This window comes from Lethenteron reissneri, chromosome 27 (assembly GCF_015708825.2).
Source record: "Lethenteron reissneri isolate LAM-NWPU_2019-01 chromosome 27, ASM1570882v1, whole genome shotgun sequence".
NCBI classification, from domain to species: domain Eukaryota; kingdom Metazoa; phylum Chordata; class Hyperoartia; order Petromyzontiformes; family Petromyzontidae; genus Lethenteron; species Lethenteron reissneri.
In genome coordinates, this window is record NC_083805.1 from 6,513,554 (window position 1) to 6,527,614 (window position 14,061).

The 14,061-nt window shown below is 43.5% G+C and overlaps 1 protein-coding gene across 2 annotated transcripts in view; it reads right to left on the reverse strand.

Moving 5' to 3' along the window:
• STK36 (serine/threonine kinase 36) overlaps positions 1 to 14,061 on the reverse strand; it is a 33,392-nt gene that overhangs the window by 16,825 nt on the left and 2,506 nt on the right. For both annotated transcript variants that reach the window (XM_061561269.1, XM_061561268.1), the window contains exons 3-17: positions 13,877 to 14,017; positions 13,123 to 13,200; positions 12,892 to 13,022; positions 12,210 to 12,459; positions 11,983 to 12,076; positions 6,255 to 6,421; positions 5,942 to 6,144; positions 5,486 to 5,624; positions 3,910 to 4,053; positions 3,110 to 3,289; positions 2,672 to 2,769; positions 2,203 to 2,308; positions 1,832 to 1,979; positions 881 to 987; positions 239 to 346 (exon numbers count right to left, since the gene is read on the reverse strand). In XM_061561269.1, coding sequence (XP_061417253.1) covers positions 239 to 346; positions 881 to 987; positions 1,832 to 1,979; positions 2,203 to 2,308; positions 2,672 to 2,769; positions 3,110 to 3,289; positions 3,910 to 4,053; positions 5,486 to 5,624; positions 5,942 to 6,144; positions 6,255 to 6,421; positions 11,983 to 12,076; positions 12,210 to 12,459; positions 12,892 to 13,022; positions 13,123 to 13,200; positions 13,877 to 14,017 — 2,094 coding nt within the window. The remainder of the gene's footprint in view (positions 1 to 238; positions 347 to 880; positions 988 to 1,831; positions 1,980 to 2,202; positions 2,309 to 2,671; positions 2,770 to 3,109; positions 3,290 to 3,909; positions 4,054 to 5,485; positions 5,625 to 5,941; positions 6,145 to 6,254; positions 6,422 to 11,982; positions 12,077 to 12,209; positions 12,460 to 12,891; positions 13,023 to 13,122; positions 13,201 to 13,876; positions 14,018 to 14,061) is intronic.

Sequence of the window (14,061 nt, forward strand, 5' to 3'; positions counted from 1 at the left end):
TCTTAAGATAACCATATCCTACGTAAAAATAATTGTCTGTGAATGAAACAAATAATTATATATTAAATAATGTCCTAAATTCTACATTAGCATGTGATGAATCCAATTTCCATCTCATACAAATCATATGGAAATCAAACATCCTCTCTCTGGGTCTATCACCCTGGGTGGAATTGTACTTTAGAGGGTATTTATCAAAAGAGCAATTACAATGCTGGCAGTTTGGGATTGCACTAACCCGTAGAGCATTTGAGGCCTTCAGAGGATGGCTGAGGTCATTCACCAAGCCCTCTATCAGGTGATGCTGTGTTGGCTCCATCAGGCTCTCCACAATAAATTCTACCACCTGTTAAAGGAGATAGAAAAATACATGCATAAACATTGCTCAGGCAGCCTATATAAGTGACTGAAATACAATGACATGCAAATTCTAGAAGGGAAAAAAAGACTCTGACAGCATTGATTGATTATTACAGGGCTCATATAGGATGAATTATAAACGGAAACCATTATAAGACCACGTTGCCTCTACTGCCATCGACATATGCAATACAAATGTTTCATTTTGGACAGCATTTATTTAAAAGGTTGATTTAAAAAATAAGATGGTTAATAGGGTTTGATATATAATTTACTAAAATAATAGGTTTCGATTGTAACTAAATTCATAGCCATTAAACATATATTGCATTTGTATCCTTCACCAATTCTTTCCAAGTCACTGTTATCCATTTTTTAAGCCATTCAGAATAGTTGCGTAATAAAAACATTATTTGCCAAAAAACCACACATCTATATCCATTAAATACAACAAAGAATGTTGCAACCTATCAATCTAAAGCAGCACATTGTACAAGGGAATTTCGAAGGAATGCCCTACCTTGGTCTTGGCCACACAACATGGTTGGTTTTTAAGCGGAAAGTTCAGCAAAGCTGCCATAACAGCCATAAAGGCTCCAGAAACCTGGTCCAATCGAGCATGGGAAACTGCGGGTGCAGACAATTTATCACGTCACCACAACGTAGCCAAGACACGTATCAATACTACTATAATATGTTGCCCTGAAAGCAATTCATCCTACTTTTTTCCTTACATGACTTTTTATTGAACAGAAATAAAATGTTAGATATTCATTCATCGCAATGTCATGTCGTGAAACAAATGGCAAACACCCTCTTTTCAACATGACAATGTCAGACCACAACAATACCAGGTCATACGTGGGTGTGCTGCCCTCGCTCGCTACTACAGTTTAAATCTGGCAACCTCAGATTTTTAATCTGATTGACCCTTTGAAGGATAGCCGAGAAGAATAGCATTTACAAATTACACTGAATTTCGAATGTTGTTCACAAATGATTGCGATGCTCGTGAACCCTTCCACAGTGATGCAATTCTACCTGTGGTCACACTGTTGACACAAGTGCACAGAAAAGGATAGCGGCCTTGCTGAAAAAAGCCAGATAACCACATTCTAATGAATAACCAGTTAAGTAATTTTTTCATGTAATGAGAATACAAGGCATTTATGTTTGTGTATCCCTTATATTTTAATAATACCCCTCGCATTTAATAACAAATGCATTCTTACTGCCACTGTGTCAACTTGCGCTGTGAAACTAGGCAATATACAAATTTTAATTCAAATATTAATCCCACAACAATGGTATTTTTCAATATTTGGTTAAAAAAGTTTTTAATGAAGTGGTTGCATTGTAAAATACTAATAATATTTAGCATTCAAACTGCTGTTTATTGGAGAGTTGGTTTGCGATTCTTTGGAATGCGTATATGTTTGTGTATATATTATGTCCGTGTAAAATGGCAAACCTATTTTTTTCTGCACAGCTGGTTGAGTTTGAGTACTAAGCAGCAGAACCTGAATGAGAGCGGAGTTGTTGGAAAGCAAACTGGAGTAAAAATCTGCAGACACGGGTGATGAGTTTGCATCCATACCCTCGCACAGGTACACCAGGCACTATGTGTAGGGAGGAAAAAAAAATCAACAAAGGTTTCAGAATTAGACGGCCAATTTTACTTACTGAATTACCTGCATTGTATTAGCCTATACACTATGCCCTTGAGTTTTCAATTGAGTCAAGAGAATGATTATAGAGAAAGTCAATATAGATGCCTTTAAATCTATGTGACAGCAAAGAAAAGGCATATATCATATACAATTAGAGTAGAAATATTCGTACTAGCATGGCTTGTTCTGTGAGGCGAAGATCAGTGTCGATGGACTGATTCATCAGCTTCTGCAATATTTTAATGTACTCTTCAGCAGACTTTCCAAATCTCTCATAACTGCAACATAAGAGGATATCACGGAGGTTGAGGGAAAACAATACAAGTTAACGATTGCAAATGTAGCTTTAAATGTGCAAAATTAGCGAGAGAAAAAAAATCGTTTCTCCTTGACAAATCGAAAATAAAACATACAAAAATAGTATTCGTATTATCAACAAAACATTTACCATACTTTAAAGATACTTTAATAGTACTGTGGGTCTCCAACAAATACATGCCTGACAAGAAAACAATACTAAAGTAAAAATTACGTTTCGATTTTAAATAAAATTACGCCATAAACAGTTTACAATGAATGGAGTTCCTTCCAAATGACATGTGCAAAAAGGTTGAAGTGATATATTTTTTTAAACGGCTTACCTCTCTGAACATATATTTGGATTAGTGTTGAAATCACTGGCAAAGTAAGCAATGAGTAATGCGATTAGGTCTAATAGGACAGCTAGACACCAGGGTTGCTGGAAGATGATAGAAAACCATACATGAACAAATGCACAAATACAACACACGCATAATGCTCTTTTAATACTGCATGCATAAAACGGCAATTTATTTCTTGGATGTTGCAAGAGTTTAGATTGTTCACGTAAACACTGTATTTAAACAACGTAACTATTTAGGGATAGGATATGACATTATTGCAAGAGCAGCAGGCATCTAATGATGAAATTAGTTGATACAATCACAGGGTCAATGAAGGCATCAATTTATCTGGGATTTACGAAAATAGCATCATGCCGTCCATCACGACTGCTTAGCGAGTTACGTAAAAGCTGAAAGTGAAGATGCATTATGTACTTGTCGCACACTTGTACTGGCCAAGATCTGCTCCAGCAGCATGAGGGAGTGATGTGGAAGCTCGAGAGAACAACAGAATGTGTACAGCAGCTCTGAGTCACACTTAGTGGCTAACAGGTTTGTAATGACATGGAGCACAGGACGCAGTCTGGATGCTCCCTCCAGCATACCATCTAAAACCTGAACACAAGCCAGCACAAATAATAAAAAAATACAAATTAAATTTATGCACGTTTATATCTACTACCTAATACGCCGTTACCTCGTTATTGCATACTGAGATTCATGCTAATATTCTAATTGTAATGCATTGTTGATGCTAACATGATGTAATAAACAAAGGTAAGGGCATAGTGAAATTAGTACAGTAAATATATTGTTTATATGTTAGTAGTAAAATCACCATCTGTATGTATCCAATATTTCAAAATATTTTTCGAAGTAAAACGTGACAGATATGATCTGCATAGACGCTTGAAAACAAAAGCACATATATGGAACTAAATAATAATGTCATGTTACTATTATGAACAGAGCTAACACAAATAAATAACAGCTCAACAAACTAATACTCGTGTTTACAGGTAGGAACAACAGTTCCACACTGCCCACCAGGGATTATTTGTCTGTCTGTCGTGCATAGCCACGCCCTCGATTTGTATTTCATAGAGCGCTTCGAGCGGACTCAGCACCACGTGACGCGCCGCCCCACGCAGCTTGCGCCGCATGACACGAATCGCACGAATGCGCTGTCCAACCAAGTTCCTACCTGCCCACTCCGAAAGAACGTGTTAAATTACCTGAGTGGATGAGTCTCTCAGCCTGGCTCGAATGCGAGTCAAAAACTCAGCATCTGACAAAAGTGTCATGGGAGTGGTCAACTGTAGGTTGGTAGGATCCGTCGCTTCAATGAAATGCTGCCACTCGTCATCGCTGTCCATCTCCTGCGAAAACAGTCATTATTATAAGCACCTTTGTCCAAGACAATAAGATACAAGAGACTGTGTGAAGAAATAAAAAAAATGTAGTGGAATATCCACTTTGTAGGTCTTTGCTTATCAAGCTCATATCTGTATTGTGTAAAGCAAAAACGTGCAATCCAAATAAAAACATAGCTTTAACGTATGAATCACATAAAGTGTGATTCAATGTTATTTGAATATTACACCACTGACTTGTTCACATGGATGTAGGATGTTTCACTATTTAAAATGGTCATATTAAACTGTGATGCCTATGGCATTATTAACATACTCCAATGTCAACATAGCAGGGGTCATAATAGGTCCTTACAAATATTACCTCAATGGTGTCAATGTTATTTTGAGCCATCCAGCCGTCCAAAAACAATATATTAAAGGTGTTTCACACTGGGCTCAATCAAATTCAATTACCATCAACCAGGACTCAGCACACTGATTAATATGTATGTGAGAAAAAAACGAAAGTGGACTGAACATGATTTTTGCCAATTGTTATAGTACCACAACTACAAGTGTGTGCACACAAAGCAATGTCACAGCTTAATTTAAAACAAAGCTCTAAATGGTCCCAATTTTCGTGATTTTGCACAACATTGTGAAGGACAAGTGCTGTTTGTGGCCTATGGATTGGCACAAGACAACCTTATGTTTATTTGGAATCCATAAATTAATGTATTAATTGTATAACATATAAGTGTGTTGCGTCGTATAACCACGCGGAGACGGAACTTCTTGTAAGGGCTTTCGCCGTTTATTAACACGGTTTAAACACTCGGCTCACACCAGGGGTAGGTGTTCTCTATACTCGGTCCTTCCCATGGACCCCCAAGCTCAACTCGTCCTAACCTCGGCTATCCCTTTGGCTCTCTCACTCGGGCCGGGACGGGGGTTCATTCAACACCGCCCGGCCGAGGAGAGAAGAACCCCACTCACTCTCAGCCGATTCTCACAGACTTCTTCGAGCCCTACCCTCGGCTATCTCTTCGGCTCTCCCACTCGTCGACCCCGGACAGCGGTTCAGCCAACACCGTCCGGTCACGAGCGGGAGAGACCTCCTTCAGCCGACCCACACTCCGGGCTCCCACAACGATCACGCCTTCGTCACGGGGTCCCCCTTAAGTACCCCTTGGGCGGCTCCTCCCCTTCACTCGGACCCGCCCCTGTTCTCGAAGGTGTCTCCTTACAGCGCCCATGACATGACGTCATCACACTACTCTTCTACAAGTGCATTGGTGTAATATGTTAGGCCTACTACACAAACAAATATAACTTGTACGTGTTTAATAGGTTATGCTATGGAGATGCACATTATGTAAAATTCTCAATAAATGTTTGCATTACGAATAAGGAAAAAAAAAGCAAGTGTAACAAAGCTCTGCTTGTAACCGTGTACCTCATTGTCAAGGTCTACATTGTCGATGCTTCCGTTGGCACGTCCTGGCACGGCGCTGGGGTTCTGCCGTGTTAGAGTACGGCTTCCGACCTCCACCTCTGGAAATTCTTTTGCGTAATCAGCACCAATTCGATCTACCCTAGAAAAAAAAAGCGATTCATACTTTTTACATGACTATCTTTGAAAACAGATATTACACTTTTTTGCATGATCATCTTTCAAACAGAGATATCTTTGCAAATTTGCAAGTTAAAAATAATAAGATTTTACATTTGAAACTGCAAAGCATAATGACTGTTGAATATAAATGATTTTGTCTGGATTTCACTTTTGGCAAGCACACTAGAATTGTTTTTAAATCGTTTAAACACTGCTGATGATTCAAAATGTTAACCAAAAATAAATATTTATTCTGGAAACAAAACTTCTCAAAAGAATACCAATGTGTGCACTTACTTTGGTGTGGGTGGCCTATTTTCCATTTGCCAATCATCCTTTCTTGCATCACCAACCTGCTTCACAGCTAAAGTGGCAGCAGAACTTACAGCTTGTTTGGCCATTGATTTATGTTTAGAGGCTAATGCACTGTGTGAAGAAGCCTTTTTCTCCAAAACACCTCGTTGTCTTTGAGGTGCGTTTCCACATTGATTATCTTTTTCCTGTTATTAGCATTGAAAAGAAAAAATAAGTGTAACCATCAATTTCTTGAAATGATAACATTTTTCAAAAGTAACCATTTGGGGTGAGAAATGCATCCTAATTTAACCACCTTGTTCTTTGCTACTTCTGCCATCTTTTGCCGTGCCTTGCGTAGAATCTTTGACTGCCCACTGGTAGGTGCCAGTTCTGCTGCCTGTTTTTCTTTTTGTGCCTGAAGTTCAGGGCTGAGGTCCTCCGTCAGTGGATTTGTTTCCTCGGCAGAGATGTCATCCAACACTGCAATTTGATCAAACTTTAGTAAGAAAATATTTGTCACATTAAGCATATACTCAATTCCACACTCATAAGGGATACTTTATGGTGGTAGTGGAGAATAAAATAATATTGAATGGATAACCTTGAACTTAGGTGAGCAATTGCCACTGAAATTATTAAAAATTCTTTGTTAGACCATGCAGTACGATGAGGTACGAGCTGCATGCAAGATGCTGTGTGGTATGATAAGTGCATGCGACTTCTTTATAGAGCTGTATGCAGCCCACTGGATGTATAAGTTGCCTTAAAAGAAATATGTGGAGCAAGGATCCATGCAAAATCCTCGTGGATCACGGCTGCATTGAGTTGCCGTCGGGCCGCCGCATGGCTTTCTTGTCATCACCAACTTTGTTTGCACAGCAAACGTTTCGGTCCCTGCCATGGCAAACCAAACGTTTAAATTTCTCTCCGGGGCGCAGATGCTGATCCCCTTGCGGTTTAAAAAGCACCTAGATTGCAAAACGGCTTCGCACGGGTTGTTGATGGTTCCCTCCACCAGGGCGGTTTCACGCACAAAATTTGGTTTATGCGCAGACTTTGGTTGCAACCTTTTATTCAGGTCCTGAATGTCGGTCCGGACACGTCGGTGTTTCAAGAGGGCACTGTCTCAGCTCACGTGTCGGCTGCAGGTGACGTTTATAAAAACGGTGGGAATATAGGTGTTTCAGCGGCTACGGGGCAGGGTGAGGACGTTGACGAGGCATGGGTAAACACGCTCTGTTCCGAGAGCAAGGACATGTCTGAAACACAGAGGCTCGAGCTGCGTGCGCTCTTATCGGAATTTGGCGATGTATTTAGTAAATCCAAATTCGACATTGGCTGCACGCCTTTATTGCGCCATCACATTGACACGGGAAATTCGGGCCCTATTCGTCAAAAACCGTACCGCCTGAGTCCCGCGGAGAAGGACCATGTGCGCTGCGCGGTGGATGAAATACTGGCCGCAGACATTATCGCTCCCTCCAACAGTCCATGGGGTGCACCCATCGTTCTTGTAAAGAAACAGGACGGTAGTTTGAGGTTCTGCGTGGACTTCCGTAGACTCAACAAAGTCTCTGTGGCGGATGTGTACCCGCTCCCGCGGACGGATGACTCGTTAGACGCGTTGTCAGGGGCGCGGTTTTTCTTTACGCTGGATTTGATGTCGGGATTTTGGCAGTTGCCCATAGATGACAGCTCTTGGCCAAAGACTGCATTGCACACGCCCCAGGGCCTTTTTGAGTTCGACCGGCTCCCGATGGGATTGCACTCAGCCCCAGTCACATTCCAACGGCTGATGGAGCTATTGCTAGCGGGCCTACAATGGAATACGTGTTTGATTTATCTCGACGATGTCATTGTGTTTGGACGCACGTTCGAAGAGCACCTTCAGAAGTGGCAGGCTGTTTTCCCCAAATTCGGGCTGCTAACTTGAAGTTTAAGCCGCAGAAGTGCTGCAGAGATCGGTCAAATACCTGCTGAGATCGGTCAAATACCTAGGCCATATCGTCGTCAAATCCGGGATTTCGACGGACCCTGACAAAACTGCGTGCTTTCTCATGTGGCCAACCCCCAAGTCGGCGGGTGAGGTACGTAGTTTTGTCGGATTTGCCTCTTATTACCGATGCTTCATCCCCGGGTTCGCCACGATCGCAAAGCCGCTCCATGTCCTCACGGCCAAAGGCCAGAAATTTCGGTGGGGGGCGGAGGAGGCCGCGTTTGCCACGCTGGCAAAAGCCTGGTCAACGCGCCTCGCCTTTGGTACCCCAATTTTTCTTTGCCTTTCGTCCTTGAGACTGACGCTGGCAATACTGGTATTGGCGCCGTTTTGTCACAGGTGGTGGACGGAGTAGAGCGTGTGGTCGCATACGGCAGTAGGGTGTTTTCTACGGCCGAGCAACACTATTGCGTTACGCGCCATGAGTTACTGGCAATTGTTTATTCGTTCAGCAGTACCGGCCGTACCTCTATGGGTGAAAATTCCAGGTGCGATCAGACCACGCAGCCTTGCAGTACACACTGCGTGTTGAGCAGCCGTCCGGCCAGCTGTCCCGTTGGCTCGAGGTCTTTCAGGACTATGCATTTGAGGTCTCGTATAGAAAGGGCGTCCGCCACTCGAATGCTGACGCGTTGTCATGTCTGCCAACCGGTGAAGATTGCGCGTGTACATCGGGCGCGGGACGGTGCAAGCCCGCCAATTCAGCTCCACCCCGGGAAATCGTCGCTGCGGCCGATGTCACGCACACGGACACAGCTGACACATGTGACCACACGCTCGGTCTCTCCAACTCCGAGTGAGGACGCCTCATTGTTAGCCATCAGACTCCGGGTTCGTGACTCCGCAGAGGGTGACAGCTGACGACCGTTAGCCACAGTCATTCTGAGAGGGGGCCTCCTCATGCGCTGGGACGCATAATTACTAAAGTATAACGTCGTAGTTCCCACCATCCTGCGGGGGAGGTTGGCTTAGGCAACGCACGGACATCTTACGCATTTCAGGGGTCGCAAAAACCCTGTCCACCCACTGCCTGAACTTCTTCTGGCCCCGCATGGCGGCGGACGTCCAAAATGTGCTTAGAGGATGCACTGCATGTGCCCGCCGGAAACCTACACCGAAATTGGCATGACCCCCTCTCCAATCCATTTATGTATCGTGGATGAATGAACTCATCGCACTCGATATTCTGGGTCCGTTTCCCGCCAACCAGCGGGGTAACAAGTATCTGCTCGTGGGGGTAGTGTATCTTTCTTGGTGGGTGATGGCCTGGCCGGTGCCGGACCAGTCGGCAGCCATCATTACGGATCCCTTTCTCCACGGGTACGTTCTGAATAAGGGGGCTCCAGAACGACTCCTTACGGACCAGGGCAGAAATGTTTCGTCAAAACTACTTAAGGAGGTGTGTGACCTATTGGGCACTAAAAAGATCCGCACCTCGCCCTATAATCCGCAGACCGATGGCATGGTGGAGCGTCTACATAGGATGTTCACATCCATGCTATGTCATCAGGTTAACGAACAACAGACCGACTAGGACTTGCATGTTCCAGGGGTCCTGGCCGCATATAGATTGTCCCCCCATGCGTCCACAGGCTACTCGCCTTTTTTTCTTATGTATGGGAGGGAGAAAAATCCGCCCATTGACGCACAGCTAAATCCGGATCTGGCTCAAAAGAAACTTCCCGACTCCGTACGGGTTCCCCTACAGTGCCTATCGGAGGCTAGGGAGGCCTCCCGCGGGAACTCGGCCTTGAAGCAAGCTGCCAACGAGCGGCAGGTGGGTGCCTAGGAGACTGGGACCAAATGGGCAGTTGGGGATAGGGGTGTGGCTTCATTGGCCCCAGGTTCCCGTAGGGACGTCCCCTAAGCTCTACAAACCGTGGCGGGGGCCTGTGGAGATTGTCGAGGTAAAAAGCCCACAAAGCGTCCGCATACAATTCGGTCGAAGGTGCTAGTTTGTTCATGCGTCGCGCCTCAAACCGTTTTGTCCGCCGGACGAAGCTCATTCATCATCTCAAATCTCTGGGTGCTGTGTGTCCGGTGTGCCCGACGAGCCGGGGCGTGCGTCCACAGGAACGATGCCTCAGAGATGCTCCGCCTCTTCTCCCTCAGGGTCCCAGCTACTGAGGTCTGGGGAGCCGCCGAACTTGTTGCCGGTTTCGGCGCAAGTCAGGGGCGGACAACCATTGTCGGATCTTTTCTCTCCGGTTGAGCGGCCTCTTCCTTCGCCACTTGGAGAGGGGCCGCGGGCCTCGGGCCAGCCTTGTCACACGGGTTTGAAAACTGGCCGCTTCCTGGCTGCCGGGAGGGATTGATCACCCCTTGAGATTGCCGTCCCTTCTTCTTTATCTCACGGCTCTTGTTTTGTGTCGTTGGGGCGCGTTGGTCGGGGTTATTGTTACACTTACCGTTCACATTACATTGGGGGCCGCGCCTTGCTGTGAAATTGGCTGTGAGACTAGGAGGTTTTTTTTTGGGTTGTTGGAAAATTTTCTCCTCTACTCTTTCCATTTGGGGTTTCACAGCCGGGTCGGCTGAAATTTTGTAAAGGGGGGGGGGGGGTAATGTAGAGACACAGTCAGATGTCTCTGTGGGTCACGCCAGCCAGTGCTAGAGGAGCGCCGGGTGCCCCGATTGAACGAGCTAAGGGCACGTGGCCAGAAGCGGGCCTCGATTGGACTAGCTAGGGGCACGTGACCGGAAGCGGTGCCCGATTGGAGGAGTCAAGGGCACGTGACCTGAAGCGGTGTCCTCAATTGGAGGAGTTAAGGACACATGGCCGGAAGCGGGGGCGCCGTCCTTGATACAGCAAGGGAGGGGGATTCAGGGCTCGTTCAGGGATCAAGCTAGTTAACACATATAGTGAGCCAGCATAGGGAAGTTAGCCACACTTAGCAACAGAATCCGGTGTATAGTGAATTGTTTAATAAACGCGTTGCCTCCAACAACAGTGTGTGTGCGCCTCAGTTGACATACACTACACTTGCACCAAAGCTGGTGAACTGCCAGACCCGCTCTTTGAGGTATGGGTCCGAGTTTATAATCAATTCAAATTATATGTATTTGGAGAAAATTCCCCAAGTTATATGACAACACTAATAGCAATTACGTAAATAGAAAATTGAAATGCAGTTTAAAGTATATATATTTTAGTTAATTAAATACCTCTACAGTGTTTTCTATGCAGTATTTACAATTCTTAAACCAATGAGTTGACCAGTTTCCTACATCATATCGCATGTATTATGTATGATATTATGTATTACTTGTGGGCAGCCTCTCCTATGGACGGGGTGACGTGACACTCGCCTGAACCCTCGTCAGACTTACCAGTTCAAACTAATATAGTAGCAAGCTAGTTGATTTTCAATAGCTCCCCATAAGCACAATCATCTCTTCCCAATGGAACACACCTATCGGTTTGTATGATTTTGAAATGTGGTTGTGGGGATTACATCATGTGCCGCACTCTTAAAAATGGCAGACTGGATAAGTAGCATTGGGGCCAATAAGTCGACTTATGATGGAAAAGGTAATACCGTTTTATAATACAACTAACTTGCTGAATCTATAGATCACAAACCATCAAATGGCACCTCATTCAGTTAATATGGTGGAGTGATATAGGATATTTTTTCCAGACAAAGACCAACACTTGCATACAAACATACAGATTTGGCTCTTATTATACAGAATGTTTTCTAAAGCATGACTTGGCACTATGAGACCATCTCCACCACTTGTAATTGACCTTTATATTATGTTTTGCATGCAGTATATTGCATACAGCATTCATTCTGTACCGTATGGCATAGCAGGGTGAGTTACATGCAAATAGAAAAAGGGACATCACAAACATCACAATGCATGCAGTTACCGATTCCTGGTCCTGCAACATATAATAAGGCTTTGCGGTTATTTCTGACCAAAGTTTAATTATTGCTCATCTCAAACTGTTCAACTAAAGTATTAGGAAATGTTTAATTTACTTCACAATAAACAAGTCCCTCATCTTATTCACAAAAAATGTAAGCAGCAACCATACCAATAACTTTTCCAGCCACAAATGGGTGGTGAAGGAGTGCTGGCCAGGAAAGACGTAATTTCGGTTCCTTTGTCAGCAATCCCTGCAAGAAGTTCTGAAACAAACATTTAAGTGAATATTGTAAAACCAATGCTATTAAAGCACACCATTGTTTTTAGCATAATGTGCCCTCTATACCAGTGCCCAGATTCATTCAAAACATGATTTTAGAGTAAAAAATAACCTACCCTGAACTCTGCGCTCATGTTCTTAGGCCACTTGACAGGATCTTTGATGATGAGGCTGACCAGTTGAAAAATGCTGTTGGTGTAGAAGGGTGGCGTGCCAACAAACAGCTCGTAGAGGATACAGCCCATGGACCAAAGGTCAGCTGTATGGTCATATGGCTTCTCCTCCACCAACTCAGGAGACATGTACAATGGCGTTCCTTTAATGGAGGTCAGTACAAGGGTATTGATGCTCATGGCCCGGGCAAACCTGCCAAAACAGCAGAAACAGGTAAGATGAAATCTTTTTTCAATAACATGTCAGACCTCTCCAAAAAAATTGCTCAGATGCCATAAATGATCCATGAGCACTCTGGAGACTCCGAGTCTCTTAAGCCCTTCTGCAATAAATCAGGTAAGCACCAAGGAAACAGTGAGGCGGTGTGTGTGTATCATGCCTTTCATCCCGATTGATATTCTGACTGACATGGATCACTTTTTATAAAAGTATTCTAAAGTGTTATTTGCCTTTGTCATTACGAGTAATATATGCTGTCTGTAAAGACCTGTACGTTTAAAATGTCAAAAACTAAACTTTAAACAAAATGCTAGACTGTATACATAAATGTACAGTAATAGTCAAAAGTATATATTCTAGAAACACAGATGGCCACATAAATGTAGTGAAAGTTTTAATACTGACCCAAAATCACAGAGCTTGACAACCCCTCCTTTTCCGAGCAGTATGTTTTGAGGCTTCATGTCCCGATGAAGGATGCGATGAGAGTGTAGATAATATAATGCAGAAACCAGCTGACATGCAATCTCACGGACCTGCAAAATTAACTTGTATCATTAGGTCATCGAGACCATAACCAATGTGCAGTGCCAATACATAATTCCCGTGATATTAGCATTACGACACAGATATTACCTGCTCTTCAGGAAGGTTTCCATCATCTTCCAAGATCTGAAATAGCTCTCCTTCTGCATAATCTGTTACAACCACCACCTGCAGGAAACAAACCATGCCAATGTACAATCCCAACTTTTTCGGTCTCTGTCACACAACCATCACATACTTGTGTTGTGGCAGTTTTTTTGTAATACACATCTACTTCATAAAAAAATGCACTGCTATACATCGATCAGGTACTTTTCATGACAATTGTAAGAAGCCACTTTTACAGCAGCAACAAAAAGCGTTTATAAAAAGCCAAGGTGTCAATCACCACTTCCTCCAGTATGAACGAGAAAAACTAATTACAAAAATCTAACCTTAAAATAAAAACCACTGGTTGCTAATTTATTTGTAAAGCACAGATGTTGGTTGCATAATGCTGGCACAAAGAAGCAAATGCACACCCAGTGTGAAAATGCAATTATGCACTTGCTTCAAATTCTAATTTTGTATCCAAAGCAATGTTTGAGATATATCCAGATTATTATCTAGTCTCTGCACAACGGCGAAATAAACACTTTGACCAAAATTGCACTTTTGTTGTTGGGATTTGGTCAAAAACTAAATTTATTTGGTTTCAACTTTTCTGATTAGTTCTAAAGTAGTATAAACACAGCCATTTGTGCAAACAATTATCACATATCCCATTTAAAAACACTGTCTTGAACACTAGTAGTGAATCGTTTCTGTTATTGTCAAGACAAAAAGTGGGTCCCACTGCATTTACCTCCTTATCAGTCTCAAAGCTGTCCAGCATCTGGACAATGTTCGGATGTTGAAGGCCTCGCATGATATCAATTTCTCGACGCAGGTTTCTCAGCTCCTTGTCTGAGCGACCAACCTTTGGGATGAACTTGAGGGCTACAACCTGAAATATTAAGAGTGTTTGCCTTACTGATCAAATACTACACA